The sequence below is a fragment of the Drosophila subpulchrella genome, chromosome 4 (assembly GCF_014743375.2).
Source record: "Drosophila subpulchrella strain 33 F10 #4 breed RU33 chromosome 4, RU_Dsub_v1.1 Primary Assembly, whole genome shotgun sequence".
Taxonomy (NCBI): domain Eukaryota; kingdom Metazoa; phylum Arthropoda; class Insecta; order Diptera; family Drosophilidae; genus Drosophila; species Drosophila subpulchrella.
The window spans coordinates 943,118-955,799 of record NC_050608.1 but is presented as its reverse complement, the minus strand read 5'-3'; the positions used below and the strand labels follow the sequence as shown (position 1 = coordinate 955,799).

The 12,682-nt window shown below is 34.6% G+C and overlaps 1 protein-coding gene across 4 annotated transcripts; it reads right to left on the bottom strand.

Moving 5' to 3' along the window:
• Window positions 1–1,630: 1,630 nt before the first annotated feature.
• LOC119556025 (glutamate receptor ionotropic, kainate 2) lies at window positions 1,631–12,611 on the bottom strand. 4 transcript variants are annotated; one of them, XM_037867938.1, is made up of 13 exons: window positions 12,471–12,610; window positions 12,258–12,419; window positions 11,966–12,199; window positions 9,786–9,952; window positions 8,581–8,817; window positions 8,367–8,465; window positions 6,621–6,824; window positions 6,365–6,568; window positions 6,207–6,311; window positions 5,687–6,142; window positions 5,414–5,615; window positions 3,875–4,063; window positions 1,631–2,182 (listed from the first exon to the last, which is right to left on the bottom strand). In XM_037867938.1, the coding sequence occupies exons 1-13, from the start codon at window positions 12,547–12,549 to the stop codon at window positions 1,878–1,880; spliced, it is 2,643 nt and encodes an 880-aa protein (XP_037723866.1). In that variant the 5' UTR covers window positions 12,550–12,610; the 3' UTR covers window positions 1,631–1,877. The 4 variants fall into 4 exon arrangements, with proteins under 4 accessions (XP_037723866.1, XP_037723775.1, XP_037723952.1 ...); XM_037867847.1 differs by having other exon boundaries at window positions 8,367–8,519; window positions 12,471–12,609; XM_037868111.1 differs by lacking the exons at window positions 1,631–2,182; window positions 3,875–4,063; window positions 5,414–5,615; window positions 5,687–6,142 and having other exon boundaries at window positions 6,231–6,349; window positions 6,429–6,568; window positions 8,367–8,519; window positions 12,471–12,611.
• Window positions 12,612–12,682: the final 71 nt, after the last annotated feature.

The window sequence follows — 12,682 nt, the reverse complement described above, 5'->3', positions numbered from 1 at the left end:
TCTTAGGATCGGAAAAGGGTTACTACTGTGGGCAAAAAGTAAGGTGAATAAGGTGTAGCCATCAGCGCCTTTTTCGATTCAGTCGATCAATCACTCTCATCAATCGACTTGAAACGCGTTCCCCGGAGTGGTCTTGAGTTTTGGGCACAGCCTTAACATGACCTTGATCTTTGAACGACTTTGACGTGCTGTTTTCGGTCTGCCCTAGCCTTTAGCACGATATTCGCTTAATTGATCGATTGTTTCAGGGTCGTAATCATACATTTGACCTTGTCCTGATAGACAGAAAGCATAGTATTACGTGACGTCTTTTTTGCAAGAAATTGAGCGCATTCGGTCGAAAAATGAACTCTTGGTAATTTGGTAAACACACGCATAAATATATTACTGATGACATGGACAGCCAGACAGACGGACAAACGGACATGACTAGATCAACTAGGCTAGTGATCCTGATCAGAAACTTTACTTGTTAACGGGTATTAAAATGTCTAAAATCTGTACCGGATCCAGAATTTGGTTGTGGGAAGGGATATAAAAAAAATTGTTAAGTACAAATCAAAAAGTTAGAATAAAACACATAACATATACTTTTTAGTCCGAGTGGGGAGCTTTACATGTTGAAGTTGCGACCGTCACGACCCCTTACCTCGATAAAGGGTAAGGTAGGAACTTAAATAAAGTATGTGTAGTTAGAAATTGGAAATTCAACGTACATTTTTTTAATTTAAATGATTTATTTATTAAAAAGATTTGTAGTCTTTAGTTTTTGATGACTAACTTCTAAATGTTTTCCTTTTACATAAAAACTGTCTAATACATTTTTCTCATCAAATTATTGTTGCATTGGTTTGGGCATCTAAGGTAAGCCAGAAATGTTTTTCATGCTGAACTTAGACGGATTGCACTTTTTATCGCTCAATAGCTTCCAAACGGTAATTTTGTATAAAAAAAAGTGTTATAGATCAAAAGTAGAGGAACCTCAAGGGGTGTATAGTTTGAAATTTAAAAAGAAATCGTTTGAACCAATTTTGAGAAAATAGCTAAAAAGTGATTCAAAAATAAAAACTTTTAGCATTTTAATTTTGAAAAGTCCCCCAAAATCTTGTTTTTGGGATAACTTTTGAACGGAGCATCTGGTTTTATGTATCATTTGACGTGTATTCTATTACCCCCACCGGAACCAACAGCTCCAATTTTCTAAATTTTCACGTTTACACTTTTACCGCTTTTTTTCCCAAACCAATTAAGATTTCTAAGGTCCTTGTATGTAATCTTCTTAGTTTTTGCGATACCTTTTCTTTACCTTACCTTTGGTGCAGCGTTCCTTACTATAAGACCATCACAGAAGATTTTCAGTTCTGCGGCAATATATAGTAGTCGCCTTCGTACACTCTCCTGGTGCGCCACAGTGATTACGATATCTCAGCGTTCATACCAACAGGCATAGAGAAAGGATTACAGACGGACTTGGCTATATCGACTCGGCTTGTGACCCTTATGAAGAACACGTATATAGTTTATGAAGTCGGAACTCCTACCTCCTACCAAGGATTTTAAAGTACCCATTTACTCTACTCCGCAAATAAAGGGTATTAAAAGTGTTAAAAGACTTTTTGAAATCGCAGGATTTATAGGATGAACAATTTAAACGTGCGGTGCTCTTTATTTATCTTTTATTGAAAGGGTGATAGCAAAAATGTTTTTTTTTCTTCTTTTAAATTCAATGAAGCTCTGTTCTACAAATATTATATTTATATTATATTAATACAATATTTAAATTTTGTAATCTGCGGGAGTTATGACACTACCATAAGTGACGTAAAGCCCACCGAAAAATTGTATGTCACTTTTCGGGCGTTAAGACTAATTTAACGTTATATATACGTTTGTCTTTGTGGAATCTTACATTCACTACAAACTCGACTTAACTCAGGTCTTTTTTGCTTGTTCATACACCATGATGCATATCGCAGTTCCTCGAAAATTTCGATCCAAAAGCAACGGGTTGGTGGTGTATATTTCCATTCGGTTTCTGCCATCACGCCTTGAGTGGAATCACTATTGACGCCCGTTTTAATTGACGTAGCTTTATGAAGGTGTCGAAAATTAAACCAAAATTCGAAGAACGCCACAATCGCAGCCACAAAAATTCCAGCCATTAGAACCACAAATACACCACCTGTAAAGTTGAAACTTTTTATAAAATTAACATAATAGAAGAGATTACTTCGAAAGTCGAAGAATATTAAAATGTTTTTTTTTTTATTTTCTCGAATGTTCCTAGCGATTCAGTAGTAATACTTTATTGTTTATTCATATATCAGTATTTTTTTTATTAAAAATATGCTCTTTAATACGAAAGCTGCTACCTAAGTTTACCTACCTAAGAATTCTTTGAAAAACAATAAAAACCATTTCTGATGATAAATATTCGCATTTTCATTATTAGATCAAAAATATATATAGCAGCCCTCGTACATAAAAGCGAAACTTTAAAATCGACGCGGTAAAATGTTGTATCGATCGCAGATACAATAGAAAAAAAGTCTACTAAGAGAGTGAAACGCACATCTTCATCGTGCGTTCACAGAAGAAATCAGAGGCCTTATTAAAAACAAATCGATATCTTACAAATAAAAAATGAATCCAACTTTAAAAAGCCGGTTGTAGGTAACAAACGGTCGCATATTATAACATTAAAAAACACCATATTTTTTGTGGGGCAACCCCTAAAAAGTTTTTTTAATTTTAATAAATTAAAATGTTAATTTAAAAATAAAATGTATTTTAAAAGTAGGGGTTTCAGAGAAATAAATAAAATCGAAGTCAATCGGACAACTACAGCTAGAGATAGATTTTAAACTTTGGAGACCATTCATTGAATTTTTTTAAAATTTCAAATTATTAAAAAAACAAGAAAGAACGAGTTGAGAACAGATACCCGTTACTCAGCTAAAGGGCTCAAAGGGAGATAGAGATATGCAAGCAGCAGCGAGATTGTAACGCGCCACCTACCCGCGATCTTAATATATGGCTATGTGGGCGGTCGAAAGATTTAAGCGCTATGGGCGTTAGAGTGGGCGTGGCAAACTTTGTTGCATTAATTAAAAAATTTTTTTGTAACATGAAAATTGTGTGCGTGGTGGGCGGTTTGTGGGCGTTGGAGTGGGCGTGGCTCACTGACGAAACAAACTTGCGCTGCGCAGAAATCTCTAGAATCTGCATGCCTAACCCCAGTCTATACGGACAAACAGACATGGCAAGATCGACTCAACTAGTGATCCTGATCAAAAATATATATATACTTTATGGGGTCGGATTCCTTCTACCGACGAATCTAGTATACCCTTTTACTCTAAGAGTAACAGGTATAACAATGGACATCATTTTTTAATTTGGTGTATCTAAGACTATCAAATAAAAAATCTTAACGAGGTATGGTGTCGTGACGATCGCACCTTCAACATACAAAAGTTCTGATATCAAATTGTGTAACGTAAAATGTTGTACATAATAAATACACTTTCTAAAATGTTTTCATTCTGTCCGCATTAGTAAAATAACTAAGCTTCTCGCATACAAAGGCATATTCTATCACTGCGTGTCGAGTGGGAACATTTTAAAAGTGTATTTATTTAGTCGCATGTACAAGCATTTCAGGATGATAAAACAACGTTTTGGGTCAAACACACAAACTGAAAAAAAGAATAACATTTTTATTTTAAAGTCTCCCAAAATCTTGTTCTTGGAATAGCTTTTGAACGGAGCATATAAAGGTTTTGGGAAAATCAAAAATGTGAGAAAATATTTCTTGTGTAATCCCTTCGGTTTTGAAAAAAAACTGCCCATATAATACAAGACTAATACGCACCTATGCTTTCCAAACCAAGTGCATTTGCTTTTGATTGTTTGCTTGTGCTTCGCCGGGTACAAGTTTCATCAGTGTTTTTCCACCATTTATCATACAACATTTGAATATCACCTTTTTCCTGAAGCTCAAGTATAGCCAACGAAATTTTATCCCGCCAAGGTGAACCTTTTGGTGTAGCAATACCATATCCTAAATAAATTTGTAACAAAGATATATGTTTAAGATAAAATTTAACAAAATGAGAAAGGAAATAACTTCAGCAAGCCGAAGTATAAGTTCCCCTGTTATGTCCTCTAATTAAAATGAAATTACAGAAACCGTATTTGGCAAACCAAAAAATTTTTTTTATACCTGTTAAGTATGTCCCTTTGTCTATCTGCTGAGATATCGGAAACTATAAAATACAGAAAGTTCCTGCACAGCGAAAATGCTGCATATAAGTTAGCATACCGCATATTTTGAAAGCTATCTTTCTTTCTTCATAAGAATTCATCATTCCGGACTGCGTGGTTCTCTCCAAAGTAGCACCTCTTACTCAACCCGAAGATCCATATCATCCTGCTTTTGAGGACTCAATCGACACTCGTGCTGTGTTAGCAGAAAAATCAGAGAAGGCTGACTTTCGGAGGCTAAACTTTTTTATATCAGGCTTTGATTGGTCCGATCTCTACTCATGCCAAGATATGGATGATGCTATAAATATTTTCTATAGTACCGTAAATTCATTTTTAAATTCTTGCGCTCCGTTATACTATCCGTCAGTCTCCAACAAGCCACCTTGGTTCAGTAAAGAGCTGACTCACCTAAAAAATAAGAAGTCCAGACTTTACAGGACACTCAAAAAAAAAAAGCTCGGACTAGTTTAACCGTGCTAAACTCTCTGTGTTATAAAAACTATTTAAATCATTGTAAAGTTCAATTCTCTCAGAATCCGAATTTTTTTTTTAATTTTTGTTAACACTAAGTCCACCAATTATCCTTCCTCGCTATCTTTTGAAAATATTACCGCAACAACTGATCATGCAATAGCTGATCTATTTGTTTTTATAGCCTTTTACACCTACCTTCTTATTCTAGTAGATTACTCCTAATTAACTTACCTTCCCAACCGTAGAACGATGCTTTGAACAGTCTTTACTTAACCTTATTCGAGGCGAAATTGATAGCCCCGACTTGGTTAGCCAGCTATACTTTTCTGTTCCATGCTGATTAACAAGAAATTATATTGCCCTTAAATTTAAATGATTGTATATCTAACTATGACTTGCATAAACCTTTCAGAGCATTATGCTCTGACTATAATAGACTTTATCCTTTTATATCAATATCTGACTCTCTGCCTCTCTTAAAACGATTAAAATTAAATTTTCTAGAACAGGCTTAGGTCCTCCTTTATTTTTTCGAACTATATCTTTATTTTTCTACGCGTCTATCATCTCGTGCCGTACGACACTCTCGGTTGGTTGGGCGGGAGGTGTGGAGATATGTGATGAAAGACATTGGCTTTTTAAAAGGACTTTAAGACTCTTTCTTTCTTACCCTTCGTATCCAACAATCCTCCAATTTGCGTTAAATTACAATCTCGCTGAACGATGTAATCAAGCATTGTGGATTCCATCAAATAGGCGTAATTACCCTGATTAACTCGCTTTATACCATCCTCATACGAACTGGTAAACGCTGTTGTTTTCTTATTGTCCATGCTCCTCCACATTTTTTTGTACGTTTCTATCATTGAGTCCTGGTACATTTTGACCAGAAAATTTCATTTCGTTTTCAAAATGAGACAAATATGCCTAACATATAACTTACCCGAAAAAAAGTCATCGTAGATCCGCTATCCAGAGTGCCATAAGATATCTCTGTTTGTGATGCCAAATCTTCAGCGTTTTCGATAGGGTTAATCATACGTTCAGTGGTAAGAAAAGCAGCGAGATTAGCCGTGTAAGATGCTACAATAATGAGTGAAAAAAAACCCCAGATACTGCTTATTATCCTTGTTGACATCGCTCTCGGATAAATATCGGTTGATTGTTGCATAAGAGTTCCGATGGTAAACCAAAAACTGTCGGACAGGGTGAACTGATTGCCAATCGAAATATTGTCTAAGTCGCAGGGGTGGATATACTTCCACTCGATGGGAGAAAGTTTTCCAACAACGTATATACAAAAAGATACGAGAAAATATGCAATCAGCACATATATCCAGATCTCTATTGCCAATGGATTCATAAAGGAAAACAATCTTGTTGGCTCTGAGCTTGGGACCTTAAATAAAAACACGATTAGCATTGCGTTCAAATAATAAACTGTTAGAAATGACTTTTCAAACCTTGAATAAAATACTTATCCCCAAATTCATAAATGGTTTAGTGAAATCAATAACGCTTTCTCTTGCATATGTGATGGTCATAGATCCAACGGCCAAGTCTGCTTTCTGAGTATGTATAAATAGTTATTGTTAGAAGGCATCAGCTGTAACCAACGAACATATTTCATTAGCTGTGCGACCATTCCGTTCCATTCACCAGATTCGGGATCTTTGGCGCCATACTTTCTATCGGGTACCAAATCCAGTATGTAGTCAAACCCAACCTCATGAGAAATGGTTTCCAATATATCAACGCAAAAGCCATAAAATCTTTCGTTGCCCGTAAAGTTCTTGCCGTAGTGCATCATTACATAGGGAGTTTCCTAAAAATAAGCTTTACAAAGTAAAAATTATATTTTATGGTTTTTTACAGACCAGTATGGTTATGACTACCAGTGTCACATTCATGGAACCAGAATCAAAAAACATTGAAGGTTCGGTAATGTTTAGATGTCCATGGGGGGTCCATTCCCCGACCTTTACAATGGAGTGTTGTTTTAATTTTATTAAGTCCAACTTGAATTGCACTCGCTTTCCCTCTTTAAACTGAATGGGACCCGTTAGACCTTTCCATTCAACCTGTTGGATAATATGTTAATATATAAGTTGCAAAGGAGGAAGGAAAGAATAAATAAATATGAGTTTTTAGAATTTATTCCTTCTATAAATATGTATACAAAATATTCAAAAAGTTAAACATAACAAAAATAACTTTTTATTTCCAACTATAATTTTTGAAATAAAAAACAATAGAGGACGCTATTTAAGAAGGCCTCAACTACTCGAAACTAGACTTAAGGCCTTTTGAATCATTCACCATAAAAAGGTGTACATGTTTTGCTGTACACCTTTTTTGTGAATGTTGTAGAGTGCTGATTTTTTGTATTGTTGTGACAATCACAATTTTGTTGTACACATTTTGGTAGGTATAGGATTTTTGCAGTTCAGAATCCCTAGTGCATAAAACACAATAGTTAATAAAATTGATTTTTAGTGCCAAACTCAAAATATTTTTAAAATTTTAGTACTTTTTCCATCGGTTTGCCCTTTAAGAATATATATTTTTTATACCGATAAAAGCTCTTGCGATTGCTCGAGTCTCGAACTTCGCTCAAGTATGGATTAGCATGGCATTTGAATTAAACACCCGCGGGAAACGTTGTGCAGACTGTGTGTATAACCTATGTTTAAGGAGGAGCTTACAGGCAGCCATGATCACCGCGTCCTTATCGCGAAGGTTATCGGCGGTCGTCCCTTGTCTTGCTAACTATTCAGCTATACAGTTGCCTTCAATGTTACGGTGTACAGCCACCCAAATGAGGTTAATTCTGAGATGAGTGGCCACATCGTTCAAAGATTTGCACCATGCGTGGGAGTCAAGAAGAGAAATATGTCCGAGACGGAAGTCCAGCTGTATCCAGGTGGGACACAGTGTTTTTAAAACGCCTAACACGACGTCGGAGTTTGCTTCTATTCAATAACAGTGGATGGGACTAGATTATATCACAATTTGATACGTCTAAAATAAAAAAAAACGACACGAGGTGCGTTACTTCAGCAGGATTAGCGATCGTCACGTGTGTTAAATGTTTAAAATTAACTGAATTATTTGGGTCAAGTCGGTCTTGGTAATTCATATTTTTTCTAGGCAGAGTGGTCCCTATATGACTGTGAATTTATCTGTCTTTTAATCAAATTTTAAAGATATGGTTAAATAAAAAGAAAAAGAATCAAAGCTATACTATGGACTTTATGCCGAAATATTAGGACTTTTTAAACATTTCTTCGCAGTTAGAAGCCTTTAACTTGAAACTACAAATCGTACTTGTATTATCTTTCCACAGGTCCATCGGCAACCAAAGCAGTTCATACATAATCGATTAAAACATCGATATTGATTGATTTTGTAGCTTATTATGAATACAAAAAAACAGCCCTAAATATAAAAAAAAATATTCGCCGGTTATTTTTTGTATTCTTTTATATTAATCGTGTAAAGCCGTTAATGAATTTTACCATACCCACGACATCTTCAGAGAATGACGGTATTTCGATAAGTTATTAAATATTCGCCAGAACTCGCGAAGCCAAGTAATTGTTGGTTAGCTAAAGTGCACGCACCGCATTTAAGTAATTAATTAAGCTGAGGCCTCCGTTCCATGGAATTTCCGCATCGCAGGTCATGTTCAATAGGTTCAAAGTGTGTGATTGCTCCAACGTCTGCAACCCAATAGCAAAAACGTATACAGAATCGAACATTAAAGCTGGCTCTGACTAAAAGTTGTAAATTGTTTTTTAGATAATTCAGTTACAAAACAGCTTCTATAAAACCTACCTCAAGGGAAATTGATTTTCTCACATGCGGATTCATAAATGGTTTTTGAAACATATGGTGGCTATAGGTTCCGAGATCCTTCAAAATCTGCTTTACACCGACATCTCCAATGTCGACCAATCGAAATGATGTTATGTTTACAAAATTGTATTTAAAGTCTTCCAAATCATAAGTTTCCAAGTCAAAGCTGGTAAACAAATAATGGTACTTGTATTCATTCATTTGCTGTTGTAGTATCTATATGCATGAATAGAGAAGAAAAGTATAGAAATATATTTTTAGGCATATCATCTTTTCAAAGCAACTCAAATAACACGACATGACGCATAAAGGGTATTAGCAGAACTGGTAGCTGTGCCAAATAGCAGAGGTGGAAGCGGAAATTGTTAGTTTTAAACAACAAAATACACTAACAAACAAGAGAGAATGCTATAGTCGATACCATCGACTATCAGATACCCGTTACTCAGCTAAGTGTACTGGGAGCACTCAGGGAGTACGAGGGATAAGCAGAGATAAGCAAGTAGCAAAGCGTCTGTTCCCAAGATTGCACACTGTTTATACCCTTGCAGAAGGTATTATGATTTCAGTGAGAAGTTTGCAACGCAGTGAAGGAGACGTTTCCGACCCCATAAAGTATACACAGGGGTGGTCAAAAGTATTTTCACAAAACAAAAGTTAAATATACCCATAATTTCTTCTTGTTAACTTTGGCATCAATGGAAAGGTAATTTAAATGCCGTTTGAATGATACAATACATTTCTTAACCCTTTCAGTACTTATTGAAAAGGATGAATTTGTGTAAGCATCTACTTTTTAAACTTTTTTCCTCGATTTGAAAACTTTTATTTTTTGATGCAAAAAGTTTCTTCAAACAAAAATAATAGTAACTTATATTTTTTATGATTTTTTGAAGGTGACAGTGTCGGAAAAAATTTGTATGAAAATAAGAAAAATATGGCTCAAATTCATGTTTCTAAACATTTTCAAAAAATCATTAAAAATATAAGCAAAATGATTTTTGAAAAATTCTTTTTGCAGTTACTATTATTTTTGTTTGAAGAAAGGTTGCATCAAAAAATTACAGCTTTCAAGTCGAGGAAAAAAGTTTAAAAAGTTTTCTTTGTCTCTATTTCTAAGTCGTTTTTAAGTCATTCGTTTAAAATCTAGTTTTTAATACCTTAAAATTATAGGTCCAACTTACATTTTTTAATAGGATTGATATACCATCCGAAGTTGTATCAATAATAATATTGTGTATTTCTTTACCCTTGAATTCGTTCAATACAGGCAAATACGACCCGCGAGAAACTTGTCGCATGTGCACTTCACCCTGAACAGAGCGGGATAGCTGATGCAGATTTATAATTCCTGTAAGCAATTTTAAACAAATAAATATATACAAAAAATATATGCAGTTTCTTAATCCTATTAAAAAAGCCTCCTTAGTTTCTAACATTTTTCTTGCTTAAAGATTATTTTTGTTATATTTGTCTTTATTTTTTATTGATTAAAAATTATTTTATTTACGAAAACAAGAAAAGAAAATTAACTTTCCAAACCGATGTTTATATACCCTTGCAGGTATAAGAAATGGTAAACATTATTTACACCGTTTTAAACCCATCCCCCACACCACGACAAGGTCACAATCCACGGAAGTGAAATTATTATCATTTACTTGAATATTGCACTTGGCGACTATACCATTTTTTAAAGTACGTAGACTTAAAAACAACATAAATATTATACCGTTAATCAAGTTATATAAAATAAATACCGTAATTACTACAAAATATTATGTCTCAAGTTATGTGAGGGTTTCAGGAGCGGATTCTGGAGTTGGTTGCGTGGAGAAGGGGGTTTTCAAAACAAATTTTTGGTTGCATACCTTGAAGGGTTTGTTCAAATAAATAAAAATGCACTCCCTACTGACTTATGTATTAATCTGACTTTAAATTTTCGATCCACCATATTGCAGCAAAATGGTTTAGACAAACGTTTTTTAAAAAATTTAATTCGAAATTCAGAAATATTAGATGACATTCCTAAGAGCAACATGTCCAATATGTCCATAATATGACAAAAACTTTAAGCAAACTAACAAAACCATTTTAAAAAGATTTTAAGAGTTGTGAAAGTTAGTTAGAGCCCTGTTGTCTTCGATAAAAGATGTAAACGGTTCTTAGCATAGGCCTTACAGCTTTTAACAGACAACAAAATTACAGATTTTGCCAACTTCAAAAAAGGATATAAAATCAGTTTGCTGATAGATTGTAGAGATAATAGTCTTTGTCAAAGTACTATCTACGAGTAGAATCAATAAAACGAATTTCGGTTCCTATACGTATATTTTTAAAGGCATATTTCCCCAACTTTTTTCAACTTTGTCGGGCGCTACCATCAATATTAGAGACGTACATATGTTGTGCATAAAACAGTTGACGTTATTGTGTCTTTCTTGTCGGAAATCGGCATATCAGAACTCAAGATAAAAAATACATATGTCCAAAAACAAGCTAAAAACAATTTTTAAACTAAAAAAAATTGACACCATAAAACAAATTTGAGTGACTTTTTTAATTATAATGTTTTCAGAGCCAAATGATTATTTTCTTTGCTTTGTTGAGAAGTTAAAACTTTTGGAACCCTTTTAATTATTTATGACACCTTCCTCGAATACGATTCTTTGATTATACCAATTTTTTAAGTTTTCAAATTGCTTTTCCCTCAGATAAATAATGTACCAGGAAGGACGTAAGGTGGAGGTTGGTAATTTCCTTGAAAATAGCATAGTAATATATCTTTTCTAGATGAGATTATTTGCTGAGTTCCGAGCTGCTGATAGGTTCCTTGGTCCTGCACCAACAACAACTAATAGCCGTTATAACGGCGACAATGCTGTCCAAATGCATTTCCTTCTCAAAAAATTTCGAAGCTGCAAGAGCAAAAGTCCCCTAAACTCGTAATAAATACTGAAAAAAAGCACTGCTGAAACATAAATCGATTTGCGCGAACGGTCTTACTTTCCGCTGAAGCAAATTGTAGCGACATTATAAAATTTAATTGAAATTTTTTAGTTCCTAAAAAATTAGGATGTTCAAAAAGGAACATCAATAAAAAAAACGGAAACGCAATGAAAACTATAAAAAAATTTTACATGAAAAAGTCCTTTTTGAAAAAACCTTGAACTTGTGGACTATTAGCACTGGTGCGATAGAAGTCTCTATCCAGTTCGAAACTACTTTAAGCATAATGTTTTTCAAATCAATAACACAAAGTTTCTTCTGACGTCCCTGTAAAAAATCAAATAAATTTGAAATCAAAATCTAATTTTTTTAGTTTTGGTTGGACTACAATCGCGATGCGTTCTGCGGGACTTACCATAGTCTTTTTCATGCAAAATTCCAAATCGGGTCCAGTTCAGATAGTGTATTACATCATTAAAGGCTTGATTTACATATTGCTGGGATGGATACACGTTAATGGCAAAGTCGTGAGCCGACCGGCCTATACTTGGTATGTCCAGGGCATCACAAATAGAATTTATATGGGTCGCCAAAACAGAGTCAGTTGGGCTAAAAATAGCTTGAACACCAACATGTACAAGTTTGCACACTAGTGTACGGGTACGGTACAATTAGTTCGTTTTTACATTTCGGCTTAATAAGCTTACCCTTTTGAACTGTCTCAAACGAATCCAATCGATTTACATATTCAATATAGTATTCAACGGTTGTCTCAGGCAAGAGACTTTTATCCAGATTTAACCTATGAATGGCATATCTAAACGCCAACTCCGAGTTATACTTTCCGGGTTGGTTTGAAAATATTGCACCTTAACGAAGATATCAGAGGCATATTTGGAATAGATACTGGAGTATTTTACCAACTCTTACTACGGGTGGAACTCCCAAAGCATATGAAATAAATGGAAGTAATAGTAAGCCACTTGTTATTAAATACATTGCGAGCACGGTGCCTTGGCAAGAAAGAAACGACTGACTAAAATGAATTCTCTTTTAAATGCTACTACCGAAGCCGCACAAATGCATATTAGGAAAAATAAAGAAAGGGTGAACCAATTATAAGATACGAGAA